The sequence below is a fragment of the Colossoma macropomum genome, unplaced genomic scaffold (assembly GCF_904425465.1).
Source record: "Colossoma macropomum unplaced genomic scaffold, Colossoma_macropomum, whole genome shotgun sequence".
Lineage (NCBI taxonomy): Eukaryota > Metazoa > Chordata > Actinopteri > Characiformes > Serrasalmidae > Colossoma > Colossoma macropomum.
Window position 1 is genome coordinate 37,875,565 of NW_023494789.1, and position 15,068 is coordinate 37,890,632.

General features: G+C 39.4%; 1 protein-coding gene across 1 annotated transcript in view; it reads left to right on the plus strand.

Moving 5' to 3' along the window:
* The window catches only part of LOC118808498 (cadherin-22-like), a 116,675-nt gene that overhangs the window by 48,912 nt on the left and 52,695 nt on the right, over positions 1–15,068 (plus strand). Inside the window, exons 4-6 of the mRNA XM_036571222.1 lie at positions 215–382; positions 7,124–7,311; positions 7,607–7,863. Of these exons, the coding sequence (XP_036427115.1) occupies positions 215–382; positions 7,124–7,311; positions 7,607–7,863 (613 nt within the window). The remainder of the gene's footprint in view (positions 1–214; positions 383–7,123; positions 7,312–7,606; positions 7,864–15,068) is intronic.

Here is a 15,068-nt window from a genome sequence, read left to right on the forward strand (position 1 = left end):
AAGATCATTTTCATAATGATTTGGCTGAGAGTTTGAACTGAACACAGCTGCACTTGTGTCTAATTGCTGTCTTAATTGGAGCTGATAGTCCTCTCTTTGATGCTGAATATGCCCAGCATCACTCTGTCTACAAGTGGCTAATGTGACCTTTCCATGCTACCTTCTCTTCATCGCTCTCTCTCTCTCTGCTTTCACTCTCCTCTGCTCCCTCCAGGAGTGATTCGAACAGCGGTGGCTGATCTCGATCGGGAGACGCAGGACCGTTACGAGCTGGTTGTCAAGGCAACAGACATGGCAGGCCAAATGGGCGGTCTCTCTGGCTCCACCACGGTGACCATAGTGATCACGGACGTTAATGACAACCCTCCACGCTTCCCTCAGAGTGAGTGGGCATTAAGAGTGCCTTAAAACAGACACATGCCATTAGGAATGCCCTTTCTGTGACTCTGTCTCCTGTGGGTCTGGACATACAGCTTCCTGTTCCTGTCCTGTCAGAAATACGTAACATCATCACAGCCAAAAATATTATAATCAGGGCTATGATGATCATCAGATCAGATTACTCGATTCATAATGATCATTGATTAAAATGATACTTTAAAAATTCTCTCACTGGTCTCTCCTAATTAAGTCTGATGGACACGCCCATTTATACACATTTTTATGTCATGTAGTGGTTCTATATAATTTTTAAAGAACAGTTTCTTTTTTCTAATTAAGTATTTTAGGATCTATGAAAGGTACTGTGTGGTTCGTCATTATTCAGTTAAGACCACTGGAATTTTTTAAAGCTTTAAAAAATCTATTTGATTAATCACACTTTTCTTACAGCAACATTGGTCAATAAATGAGTTCTAAAATGTATTCATTTATTTATTTTTGCTTAATTTTTATTAACCTTTTTTTTTAAACATAAAAAAGGTTTTTTAACACATGAAACACAACCACATTTGCAGTACATTCTGTTAGCCAAAGTCTTAATATAATTAACATAATTTGTTCTCTAATGAGCCTAATTGGCATCTTAAATCTTTAAATGAAAAATGAGTTGCCCGTTTAAATAGCATAAATCAAATAAAGAGCTATATCAGAAGTAAGAGGCGGCTGGCTGTTTAGCACAATGAGTCATGCAGACTTCTAATTGAGAGTTAACAGCAACAAATTCCAAATGCAAATGCCACACTTGAAATCAGATCTAGACCTTTTATCTGATTACTTATAAGTGAAACAATGATGAAATAACGCATCTGGCCATAGAACAGCTTATCATCCAATTGTCCAATTACTTTTGAGCCCATTGTGAGGGGGGGTTATGTATGAAAATAGTGGTGATTCCTATACTATTCACCTGATTCTGATGTAAATACCCTCAAATTAATGAAAGTTTGCACTTTGAGCTCATATTCATTTAATTTCAACTCCAGCTGCAACGATATGCTGAAGTAAAGAGCTAAAATGACAGTAACTTTGTCAACGTCCAAATATTTATAGACTTAATTAAGACTTTATAGACTATAATTAAGCTACAGCTTTTTGGTGTAGCTGCAGCATCAGTGTTTAAATACAGCACGAGTACACTTACCTGCAAAATAAAAATACCTTGCTGATTGCCAATCAAGTTTGGAGCAAAAAATGTCCAGTTCCAATCATGGACGATTTCGATTGTGCATTCCTATCAATTACTATTATAATCGATATTGACAGCCTCAGTCTTAGTCCTCTGTGCATACAATATGATAGTGACACAGCTGTCATATGGTGTTAATGTCTGCCAGTGAAACGTAACAGTGTTTATCACCAAGGAGACAGAAAGTCATGTCCCTCATATACTATTCTTCCACATAATATGACATCAGTAAGACATTTTACTACAAATGTGGCTCTGACTCAGCAGTAGGCCTGTGCAACAAATGCAGAGATAGTGCCAAAAAATCATCCTTAAGGCTATGAATGATAAATGTTTCAAACAGAGTATCACCCTCAAATAACTGAAGAGCAGTTTCAACAGTTTGTGTATTACTTACATTTCTATTAGCATCGAGCTGTTTGTACTTCTAGTCCTAACTGATGAAAGGATCAGAGAAATGAAAGTGATGCTGTACTGCACATTATGTACAAAGTACAAGTACTGTAAACATATTTTTTGTTTTGCAAAATTCTGCAAAGTCCAGCCTTCTTCAGCTACTGTTGCTACGTCCATCAGACTTTCATTTCAGGCTACTTAGTGGTATCCATAGCACTTGTGCTAATAGACTGTAAGGTCCAGTAGCTCAAAAGAAAACTACTAAAAACATTTTATTATTCAAAAATGAACTGGCTCACCAGGGTGTTCACTGGAGACATACATGTTTGAGAACTGATACAGTGTAGGCTAATTTTAATTTTAAAAAGTTCCAGAAACCATTTTTACCATGTCTAAAAAGAAGAGGTTTATAGCTAAGAAAGCGACCCCCCCCCTTTAAGATAGTTAAAGCTAACACCATAGCTTTTCGGAGCAATGTTATATGCTGAGGAGAAGTCGTCTCATTTTTCTGTAACTGTTGGCTGTGACTGGACAGAGGGCTCATTTGCATATTGCAGCCCTCTGAACTACCAGTACTGCAAAGGACAATATTGCATTATCAGTCAACAAACACTATATTGTGCAGCCTTTCTTTACAGCCTGCATCTAATTGATTATCTGGGTTTTGTGCTGTACTGGTGGAAAGAGATAGCTCCATTATGTACGAGGTTATTGCTGTCCAAGAGCACAGTACATTTCACACAGACGTCCTGTAGAATATAAATAGTATATGTTGTCCTCAAGAACAGACAGCAGCGGAAAGATTGCACAGAGCAGGCCGCTAAGGAAATTAGCAGAGAAAGCACTCAGCTAGCAGCCTATGCAGGTTTATTTAAAGTGTTTCAGGTGTACAGCACTGTTCACAAGTTTGGAATCAGTGCTTTCAGTAATATTGCAGAAAATGTATAAAATGATTCTAATGTGCTGACGATGGCTTTACAAGCTTCGAATCATTAGTGGGAAGCTAAGAAGCTGTTAAACAGCCTAGATTATTTTGAAATAGCTGAGATGGTTGTATAGCATCTGGAAAGACGTTATCAAACTAATAAAGGATAATTCCACCACTTTTTCAAAATTTCTGCATAGTTCACTTGTTGAGTAAAGTAAGTAACTCAGAGTGGTTTGGTGTGAAATGGTTCATTGTAGAGAAACTTACCAGCTCTGATTTCTATACAGCGGTGCTGATAGGAACCAGGGGTTACAATGTCTACAACACAAATATATCTAGGGATGTGAAAAGTATGTGCGCTGAGGGGGCTGCAGCACACCCTGATTTCAGGATAGCAACTGTTAAAAATAATATTAATAAAACGTTCTGACCTTTATGATAATTTTAGTGTGGTATCGAGTCATGTTTGCTTGTTTTAGAGCCAAGTTTTTATATGTTAAAAATGGGCAGCAGTCGTGAAGTGTTAAGTGAAAGCTGTATTTTCATTACAGTGAGCTGAAAACAGCTGGCTACTTTGGGAGAGCGTCACTCAAATATATGCAGCTTCAAAGAGAGAAAGTCTGTACAGAGATATAGGCCAGTTCTGAACCCCTAAAGGCAGCCTAATATTGTTTAACGTTAAAAAGTCATCTAACTTAATAATGACGCTTTTATTAACCGTTATATCTCCCGCTCTGTGTGCGTTTCAGTGTTCAATCTCAGGACATGACACAATCTGCTACCACGCCACATATCAAGAATCTGACTGGCTGCCGCTCAGCTCATTTGCATAAAGTTCAGTCAGAACTAGAGAGCACAGCTCTGATGTATGTTATTCATGTTATTCATAACCATTTCATATAATAACTTTGTGATGGAGTTTTTAGTCTTATTAAACTCTCCAAATGTCTGGTTTCCATCACCACCACTCTGTACAATTCTAACTCAACAAGTTTCGCATTTCACATCAAAACTCTCTGAATGGCTGTTTACATCTTAATACTTTAATCATGCAGAAGTTTTGAAAAGTCTGTGAAATTCCCCTTTATTATCCAGAACGCCTTATGTTTACTCTCATAATGCCTGGAAGCAGCAAAGAAAGAGCTCGGCTAGCAGCACAGGCAGGTTCTAACTGCTGCACACTGCCAAGTGAAAAGCTCCTACAGTGTGAAAGAGTGTCTTATGCTGTTTGCTATGTATCGAGCAGCTTGATCCATTTAGAGTGGCTGATTGAGTAAGTGAAGCTCGGGCCTCATCGTCAGTTCCTAAGGTCTTTTGCTGGAGCCCATCAGTCTTGTGTATACAGCCATCACAAACACACCCGTGTGCCTGGCCTACAAAGCACTCCTGCAGCAGACGCTGGTGCGCATGGGCTCCACATAGCAGGGATTCAGAGAGAACGCGGACGGCATGGCTGCAGACAAATGAAAAGCACTTTGTCTGGTTGCTTACATATCAGTGAGGACCCGATGGGTGAAGCTTTTAATATAGCTTATGTCAGGGGAACACTAGGGGTATGTATGGCTCTCTGTGTGTATGTGTGCGCACGTCTGGCAGCTCCCCACAGAAAGAACGAAATAAAAAGAGAAGAGAAGAAAGGAGCACGCACAGACATATTAAATTTGAGGGACATGTGGGTATTTTTTTTTCTACCCATTTCCTATGTTGTTTCTTTGGCTCTTTTCTTTCCTCCGTGAGGCATTACGACATTAGATTTATTACAGTGAGGAGAGTGTGTGAGTCAGGCTTGCACTCCCCAGTGCCTCTTTTCTTCTTCATCTCAATGGCCCTCCTGTTTCCTCCCTTTTCCTCTTAACCACACAAGTCCACATTTAGTCCAGTCTCTCCCTACCATCTAATTCAGTGAGCTCTTTTTGCTGTGCTGTGGGTCAGAGTGATATTGCACGTCATATTTTTTGATAGCGGACGAATGCAACACCCTTGTAGTTCTGACATAAATGCAGGTACAATGGACTAAAGCTATTTTGTATTTCTGTGGCTACCGTAATGAATGACAACGGTACCATTTAAGAAAGTAGGGCCACAGGGAAGTGCTATTTTTGCCTTGCCTATTTACCAATGGAGCACTGAAGACTGTTAGGCTGGCTTTACATGGTGAAATGAAACAGAACAATAGAGCAGTGTTGCTGGAGTTTTTAAACACTGTGTCCACTCACTGTCCACTCTATTAGACACTCATAACTTTACATCCACAAGGTGGACTGACAAGTCAGAGACGATAGCTCATCTGCTGCTGCACAGTTTGTGTTGGTCATCCTCTAGTCCTTCATCAGTGGTCACAGGACACTGTTGGCTGGATATTTTTGGTTGGTGGACTATTCTTAGTCCAGCAGAGACACTGAGGTGTTTAAAAACTCCAGCAGCACTGCTGTGTCTGATCCACTTAGACCAGCACAACACACACTAACACACTACCACCACATCAGTGTTACTGCAGTGCTGAGAACGATCCACCACCCAAATAGTACCTGCTCTGTGAGGGTCCATGGGGGTCCTGACCACTGAAGAACAGGGTAAAAGGGGGCCCTAACAAAGTATGCAGAGAAACAGATGGACTACAGTCTGTAATTGTAGAACTACAAAGTGCACCTATTTAGTAAGTGGAGCTGATAAAATGGACAGTGAGCATAGAAACAAGGAGGTGGTCGTAATGTTATGCCTGATCGGTGTATAAAATAAATATAGAAAAAAGAACAGCAATGATAGATGAAAAAAGATGATAAAAATGCTGCAAATATGTAAATTACACCTGCAGATGACTTCATAGCGAGTGTATTAAAAATACATGCTGCTGATTTGGCTAATTAGTAGAGTAACTGAAATGTGTTGCAGCAACTTTGTTTTTGAATTGCTTTGTGTGACTTTGAAGTTGCATGGAAATTATGCTGCAGGCAACTCATGTGTTAAAAGAAAGTTTCACCACGTAAAGCCAGCCTTAGTGATGCACCAAAATGAAAATTCATGGCCCAAACCGAAACCGAAATTCATGATACACCTGGCCAATAAAGAAAATACATTTTATTACTGATGTTTTATTGTTCTATTGATCTGATTTTAATTGAACAATCTAACAAAAATAAGAACAGTAAACAGTACAAAAGCAGTAAACAGTACATAAAATAAACTCACTGAAATTATTACAGTATATAAGCTACAGTATGTGCCTATGAAATCCAGTTTCTTCGACAACAAAGAATAGTCCGTTGTCCAATAAATTTCAGATTTTGCCACATTGACTCTAGTTTTTTTTTGTCATTTCAAAAAACTGGGGCTTCAGATGGTGTTGTTGACTTAGCAGGAACTTTCCTTTCGGTAGACATTCTTGGGCGTTATACCTCCTCCAGAGATTATAAATTGCATATCTAATGTCCCTCATAGAGACAACTGATCTGCTACAGCTCAAACTATTTAAACATGTCTGCGCTGACCAGTACAGGAAAACAAAGAAAAAAAAACAAAGCTGTTAATCACAGTTTCTCATTTTTAATCAGCATTAAAATAATTTGTTTGTCTTTGATTTTGCACTTGTAGGGCCAAAATGTTTGCTCTTTTTTTTTCCTTTACACTGAAAACAAAAATTGCCTTTTAAATGTTTCGGTGGCTGAAATTTTGATGCATCCTTAAAAACTGCTGTAGTGTCATGGAAAATAATCTAATCTCTTTCTGCAAATCAGTACTTCTTTAATGCTCACTGCATTTGAATTTAACATACAAATCACCAACCGTGCAAGAATCCTTCGTTCCTTTCTAGTTTTGGTCAATGTGTTTGTGTTCCCACGTAATGTTCCCATAATGGCATAATTACATAATGCCTTGCTTCAAGCCAAGCCAAAAAGGGCTGCATTTCGAACTAAATCCCAGTAATGACTCCTGGCTACTGCGGTGTGCTGTGGGATTAGAAACGGCTGTGTACAGGCTGTGAGTTCCGCATCCTGAATCATAATGTCCCCGAAGCATTACATTCATAAATTGACCAGTGTTGTGCCAAGAGCACATGCATAGCTTAGTGCTGCTAGATGTGTATTTACCACACAGTGGAGGGAATATGAGACTTACTTGATCTATTTATCTACCTTTCTTTCTCCCTCCTCTCTCTTCATATATTCTCTCAGAGATGTATCAGTTTACCGTTTCGGAAGGAACGGCCGTGGGCACATCTGTGGGCCGGGTGATTGCCACGGACGCGGACATGGGCGAGAACACAGACATGAGCTACCTGATCAAAGACGAGGAAGGAGGAGAGCTGTTCAGAGTCTCCACCGATGGAGACACCCAAGAGGCCGTCATCACTATCAAAAAGGTAGACTTAAGACCATACCAACGTGTCACTTCCTGTTATGAAGGACGTGCCAGCTCACTTTGTTCGCTGACTCATGCATTATGCTCATCTGAGTACCCTCAGATAACTCAGGCTGTGTGTGAAAGACGAACAAGATGTACCTTCCACGAAATAGACATAGAAATTTTGTCTCTCTGTGTATACCTCTAACCTCCGAGATATGGCAGAATGCTCAACCTCTTCTGCTGACCCTGAAACTATAATGCTTCAAAACAGCATTTGTTATTTTTTCTCCCTTTTCCAATTTGCTCTGCAGCCTCTCGACTTTGAGAAGAAGCGGACCCATAATGTGGTGGTGGAGGCCGTCAACAAGCATGTGGACCCCCGTTTCGTGGACCTGGGCTCGTTCCGGGACCAGACCATTGTAAGGGTCAGCGTTTCGGACACAGACGAGCCCCCAATTTTCTTCCCACCCACAGGCGCTATTATGGAAGTACAAGAGGACGCCAAGCAAGGAGCCCTTGTGGGCATCGTCACTGCCAAGGACCCAGATATGGATAATGTTCCTGTGAGGTAAATTTCATTCGTATTAAGGCTTACTCGATTTTAGAAAGGGGAAAGTTACAGGAAAACACAGGTCAAAAAATGATTGAAAGATGGCGAGAAAATGGGACCTAACAGTTGTACAAGACCTGGTAGACCACCAAAACTGTCCCCATCAGATAGACTTAAATTTCACAGGTGTTTCTGCTGTCATTCCACTGTGAGAAGACTCAACATTATGGGTCTGAAAAGATGTGTAGCTGTCAAGAAGCCATGCAATACCAAAAATACAAGCAAATTCTAAGACTGCACTTTGGACATGTGCAAAAATATCCCTGCAAATTTCTTTAAAAAACAAAGTCTCCAGAAAAGAATGGAAGCGGTAATATATATCTATAATAATAATAATAATAATATTTTTTCTGATGCTGAAATATTAATAACTTATACTTAATGGTCATTGTGTAGACTTTGGTCTCTGACTTGTGCACAGTACTGTAAAACCAAGCTGTAAATAACTAAAAAAATATTAGATGTGTCCAGAATGATGAACAGAGCTATAAATGTAAATAAGTGTTGTACAATATCAAGAATGACTTAATATCCAGCATGCTGGTATTTCAAAATTAGCAATCAAATCCCAAAGCAGAGAAGCTGACAAAAAATATTATAAATTGATCAATACAGTACATTATTTTTCATTTAATAACTACTTGTTCCCAAAATACTTGAACAAAACGTCTGTCTAGTTTTCTATATCATATAAGTTAGTATTGTATACATGTGTTGTAAACACGTAAGTGATTAGAAAGATTTGTCACTGGACACACTTTGACAAACCAAATGAAAGGCAAGAGAAACTAAAGGGGGGTGACTATAGATGAAGTCGGCTTGAAAACAAAACAAAAACCCTCTCTGAATGATTTGGATCTATCCACGGCACAACTTTAATAGAAACTGAGGTCTGGCAATTGTCTTCAGAAACTTTCACATTAAGAGTCTGGCAGTTTGGTGTGTGTTTGTTTTGTTTGTGTATTTATGACCTGGCTCTGTCCATATTTCTTACTTTAGACAAGGATATATTTCTTTCGTTGAGAAGGCCCATTATGAGAACATATAGTTCCTGAGTTAGAGGAGCAAACCAGGTTCAGCTTGCAGAGCAGGCCAGAGGCTCTGCACATTACGCTACCGGCGCATGCTGAGTTATCAACCTGCTATCCTCAAGCCCTCAGACATCCATACTGCCAGAAATGCACTGAGACCAAGAGCATTTCTTCATTCTCAACACTTTGAAAACAAGTGCACTTTTCACAGCACACTCTCAGTTTTGGAATCGCAGTTTGTTGCCAGCACCTCTAGCACTTTTCCTACCTACAGCACCAGCTGAAAGATGTCAGAGGTGGAATTAATAACTCCTCAAATACTGTAATTTTTTTTTTTTTATCTCTTTCTTGCCTTCACTGACAAATTTACAAATCAATTTGAAGGTGAATGCAAGGCCAATGTCAGTAGCTTCCATTTAGCTGTGTGCTGGTAGACCTGACTTGCCTGCTAAGAACACCATCGGCCATGAAGAGTTCTCTAGTGCCTTTTTCATGCCACTTTGTCCACAAGGTCTGTTTTGGTAATAGACCTATGAATTAGAATTAAAGGAATGGTTTCGCAAAAAATCTAAATTACATAATTTTTCACTTAACCCAGATGTAATCAGTCAGCCAAGACATGCCTGGAGTCTACATTTTGCATCTTTAGCACTGGAGCTATGAGGTTAACATCGCTAACGAACACTAGAAGCCTGTAGTCAGACAATTATTTTTTGACAATGCATCCTCAAAACTTCTCTCAACCCACTCAAACCAACAATGTCATGCTAAATTCAGTATCTCCTGAAAAAGCTGGCTCCCCTTCCTGTACACATATGGATATGGTGCTAAATTAGCTTTATAATTTTTTTTGCTTCTATATTTAAACTTTTATCTTCAGTTAGAAAATTCAAGACTAACAGTTATTCAGGAAAAGAAACAACAGAAACCAGGAACATAATCTGTAGCATCCATGACTGTGACAGCCAATTGCATTTTGGTGCAACACCTGTTGTCTAAAGTGCCTGCAGCGTTCAGTGACAGTGAAGTTTTGTTAATTTTTATATTGTATGTATATACACTGATCAGGCATAACATTATGACCACCTCTTTGGCTCATTATCCATTTTATCAGCTCCACTTACTATACAGGTACACTTTATGGTTCTACAATTACAGACTGTAGTCCATCTGTTTCTCTGCATATTTTGTTAGCCCCTTTTACCCTGTTCTTCAGTGGTCAGGACCCCCATGGACCCTCACAGAGCAGGTACTATTTGGGTGGTGGACCATTCTCAGCACTGCAGTAACACTGATGTGGTGGTAGTGTGTTAGTGTGTGTTGTGCTGGTACGAGTGGATCAGACACAGCAGTGCCGCTGGAGTTTTTAAACACTGTGTCCACTCACTGTCCACTCTTATTAGACACTCCTACCTTGTCAGTCCACCTTGTAGATGCAAAGTCAGAGATGATAGCTCATACTCTAGTCCTTCATCAGTGGTCACAGGACGCTGCCCACAGGACGCTGTTGGCTGGATATTTTTGGTTGGTGGACTATTCTCAGTCCAGCAGTGACACTGAGGTGTTCAAAAAACTCCAGCAGCACTGCTGTGTTTGATCCACTCAGACCAGTACAACACACACGTCAGTATTACTGCAGTGCTGAGAATGATCCACCACCCAAATAGTACCTGCTCTGTGAGGGTCCATGGGGTCCTGACCACTGAAAAAAACATATATATATATATATATATATATATATATATATTATGTTCATGTTCACAGTAAGTCACACGTTATCCTAAACCCAACCGATAAGTCTGCATCTTAATGAAGACATGGTTGAATGGGTTGAGAAAAGTCTTGGGGATGTATTTATGGAAAAGATCTGGCTCCGGCACTAAGCTAAAGAAGTGAAAAGTGGACACCACATTGGCTGACTGACTGCCTCTGGGTTAAGCAGAAAATTTGTTTTTTTTTTACAGAATCACTGTTTTACAACAAAGCCTGAGTGCTCTAGTACTACAGAATTACCCTACATCAACACATATTAATCCTGGCTCTGGAGAACACCTGCGTGTGATAGTGATGTCCCTGCTGCCAAAACACTTGACTCGAATCATCAGCTAGTTAACAAGCCCTTCATGAGTTTAAAATAGGTACATTAGAGGAGGGAAAATGCTAATACTTGCAGTGCGGGGATAAACAGTAAACAATGCTCTTGATCTAAAAGCCAAAGGAGTTCCTCAATATATGATGCTTAAACTCATGGCTACTTTATTTGAAACACTTACCTTACAGCTTCACCTTGCTGAAGTACAGTTAGAGTCTGTCGATGCACAGTTTGTTGTCTGGGAACAGACAACAACCCAAATAATATCTGGTCAAGCAGTGGTTCTGTGCTCAGAAACTGAACAATGATGAATGGGGTAGAGAGTGGCTGACAAATTGAGCATGACAGAAGCTACAGTCTGTAACTGTGTATCTGTTAGACCTATAAGGTAAATGGAGCTCTTAATGTGGCAAGTGAGTAAAAGCAGGAGTTTCTGTTAAAGTGAATGGTAAATGTTAGTGATGCACTCAAATGAGAATACTTGGCTGACACTGAAACTGAAATTCAGGACACACTCGGCCGAAAAACGAAAATAACTGAGAAAAAACAGTTTACATGAAAAAAAAAACTTGCTAAAATAATTACAGTATGTCAGCTACAGTACATATCATGACATCTAACAGCCCTTATCAGTAGAACGGTTGGTCATCCAAGGCACTCCATTCCATTATTTTTTAGTTACTCTAGGTTATACTTAGTTTAGTTACACTATGTTTACACTTTGCCAGTGAAGCTTGATGTTAACGTGATTTTATAAGCTGAGGCTACAGATGTTGTTGGTGTACTAGGAGAGTCTTTCTGCTTCTGGTGTTTTGTTGCATTCTGCGTATTAAGGGGGTGTTGTATTTTCAGGAGTTTTCAAGCCTGTAATGTAGACGTCTTTGGTGTTGTATCTCCTCTTGATACTCGACATGAACAGTGAAAACAATGTATGTTTAATGTTCATTGTTGAAACCATGAAATAGTTCCTCATGATCAACATGCTCACTGTTGATTTGCTGCTGTTGAACAAGTTTAAATGTGTCTCTGCTGACCAAAACAGGAGAACAAAAGGAACAAAAAAACAACAGAACAAAACAGGAACAAACTATTTCTTTTTCATTACTATTAAAACGATTTGTTAAAGCTTAGATTTTGCCACTTCATTGCAGTCTACTTAAACATATCAGTAATATCAGGAACGTTAGCACTGAAGGACAGCTTTGGTAAAGTGTAGAGAGTGCGCATGGTATAACTCTGAATTGGAATGTGCAGCCACTGTTGCTCTCATGATGTTGGTGATGAAAACTGGAAACTGCACTGATGCTATGAAACTCACAAATCTCTGCATTCACATGAAGAAAACAATGTTACTGCATTGTTGGAAGTAAGAAATACATTCTGATTAAGCTAATTTTGTTCATTCATAGCTGTAGCAAAATAGTCTGCTTTTTTAAATGGAAAAAATACACAATGTAATTAATCACAGTTAATCATTTTAATTATTTGACAGGCCTAATATTATTTGGCCTATATGGTCCATATGAAGCTATTGTTCAATCAACTAAGAGAGGTGGCTTTTGCTTTTCGTTTCTGTATGCAAGTCAGTCGCTCAGTATTTTCTTCGATCTCAGATATGGGTCACTTTTAAACAAGGAGCAATAACAAAGTCAGAGCAGGGAAAAAAAAAGAAAAGAGAAACTCATAATTGAGCTTTAAGGCGTGCAGTATGACTGTAGCCTATTTTCCCTGTAAACACACTGATAGACCCCACAATTCTCAGGACTCGTCAGCACCCACAGATACACAGAGCTCACTGCTAGATCTCAGAGGTGCAGCACTGAGGGAATAAAAGACGAAGACCAGCCACACAGTCACAGTCACACACGCGCACACACACACACACACAGTGCAAATTACGTCCATTAAAAATGCATGAGACAGAGCTCAAAGTGCTCCAGGTGTTATAAAGCACAGTGCAGTGGCAGGGTTGGCTGCCTGGTTGGCACGTGCCCCTGCATGGCACCTCTCCCATGTCCATCGCTAGCACTTTAATCATCTCTATTGGACTCAGCTAAGCGAGCAAAGTCGTGCCCACAGCCTCATGGCTTTCTCCTTAGTGCCAACAGGCGGCCCCAAGCAACCAGCACCACTTCTGCACAGAAAACCTCCACCAGAGTTTGTTTTTCTTTTTTTCCTCTTGTGCTGCTGTTGTGTAAAAGCCAAAAGTGTCGCATTTTTTTGCCTTTCACAAGTTTGCTCATGCTCCTTAGTGAGGATATGAAAGTGTGAAGCTTCACAACTTTGTGGCGCTGAGTTTTACGACATGCTTTGGTGCCATTGCCTTAATGGCAAGTCCCATAAACATTTACAAGCTGAGTGGGGATTTACGCACAGTTTTGCACGCCTCACACAGATTCATTTTGACACTTTTGTTGGCAAAGCAGTTAGGGGAATCTTTACTTCTTCTGTTCAGTGTTTATGTTCTTTTTTCCCACCTAGTCCCCACATAACAGAAAGAGAGGAGGCAAATACAATATGTACTACCTGAATGTTTCATTTGGCTTTTCTGCAAAGTAGAACTGCATTGAAAATTACTTCTTGTACCTTTTGTATCAAATAACTGAAGTCCAGTGTAGCGGGCAACATCAGAATAGTGCACAGCAGTGGTGTAGTCCTAGGATAAAACTGGTTATACTATAAATGTGCACCTGCTCAGCACACACAGACAAAAAATACATTTTCATTTAAATATATGGGGGAAAAATAATAAAGAAATAAACATCCATTTTTCTTGATAGAGACAGCATAAAATTGCAAAATAAATGGTTATACCTGAGTATTTAATTGTTTATAAACCCTTTTTTGAATCCTGCCATCAGTGACAAAACATTTCTAAATGTTTTTTGAATATGTTGGCCTTGTTTTAAAGCCACAGACTAACATCCTATTTAGCCGCAACACAGCTACTTTCACAGAACTGATGTAAGCCAACCTTAATCAGTGTTAGTCAATGTGTTGTACTACTAGTGTGCTTGACTAGCATGTTACGCGAATATTTATCACAGTCAGCAGGAGTCTTCAACCACAATCTATTTTTACCTCAAATCATATCAGCATGTCTGTGACTGCAGGAGACTCGAACACGACGGTATTCTCCCCGGCTAATGAGGCATAAAAAACATAAGTGGATATACACAAACAAACACACACCTTTAGAAGTCAGTAAATGGTAAAAAGTCAGTATATGGCGTCTACATATACCTGTCTACACCACTGGTGTACAGTATTGTTAAATATCACAAACGACCACAACACAAACATTTGCAAGCACTCAGCCCATGTCTCCTATGCATACTGAAGCTCAGGGTAGTATACACTGGAAAATCTGCTTCCAAATCTGCTGTTGGTCTAAATTTTATATCTAGTCTATTATACTTTCTGTTCTTCCTACTCCTCCCGGGTAAAAGAGCAAAAAACACCCTACGCTCTCCCTTAACTCAAATAGCCACAAGGAAAGATTAGAACTAAATTAATATCATCTTTTTTCATTTTCAAAAAGGCATAAAGAGACGACTGGAGTGGGGGGAAAAACTAAACTCCTCGTTGTGTTTTGTTGACTCTGTAACCTTCTAAGAGCTGCTGATAGGGCACGCAGAAAATAAAAATGTATTTTGGTTATATTGGAGTGCCGCATGAAATATTAATCATCAGTTTGGAAAGCAGTGCCTGGCAGCAGGAGCTGTCTGGCCTGCCCCCTCAGCCTGCAAAAGAGTCAAGAGACAGTGAAACCTTTCCCAGTGTAGTTACACAAAAAATATTTTCAAACTAATTTAGACTTTTTTCCTAAATGCTAATGCAGATTTAATGTTAATGATTAATTAAAATTTCTATAAGATTTGTAGCTGCACTTCAAAAGAAGCAGCGCTAATGGCTTTGATATATATTTTGATATATTTTTGTTGTTTGTTTCTTTATTTCTTATTGTTTTTTGACAGATACATCTGCTGATTATTTCCTGCAAAACAGTGTTCCTTAAAATTGAAATGCAGATATAAAGT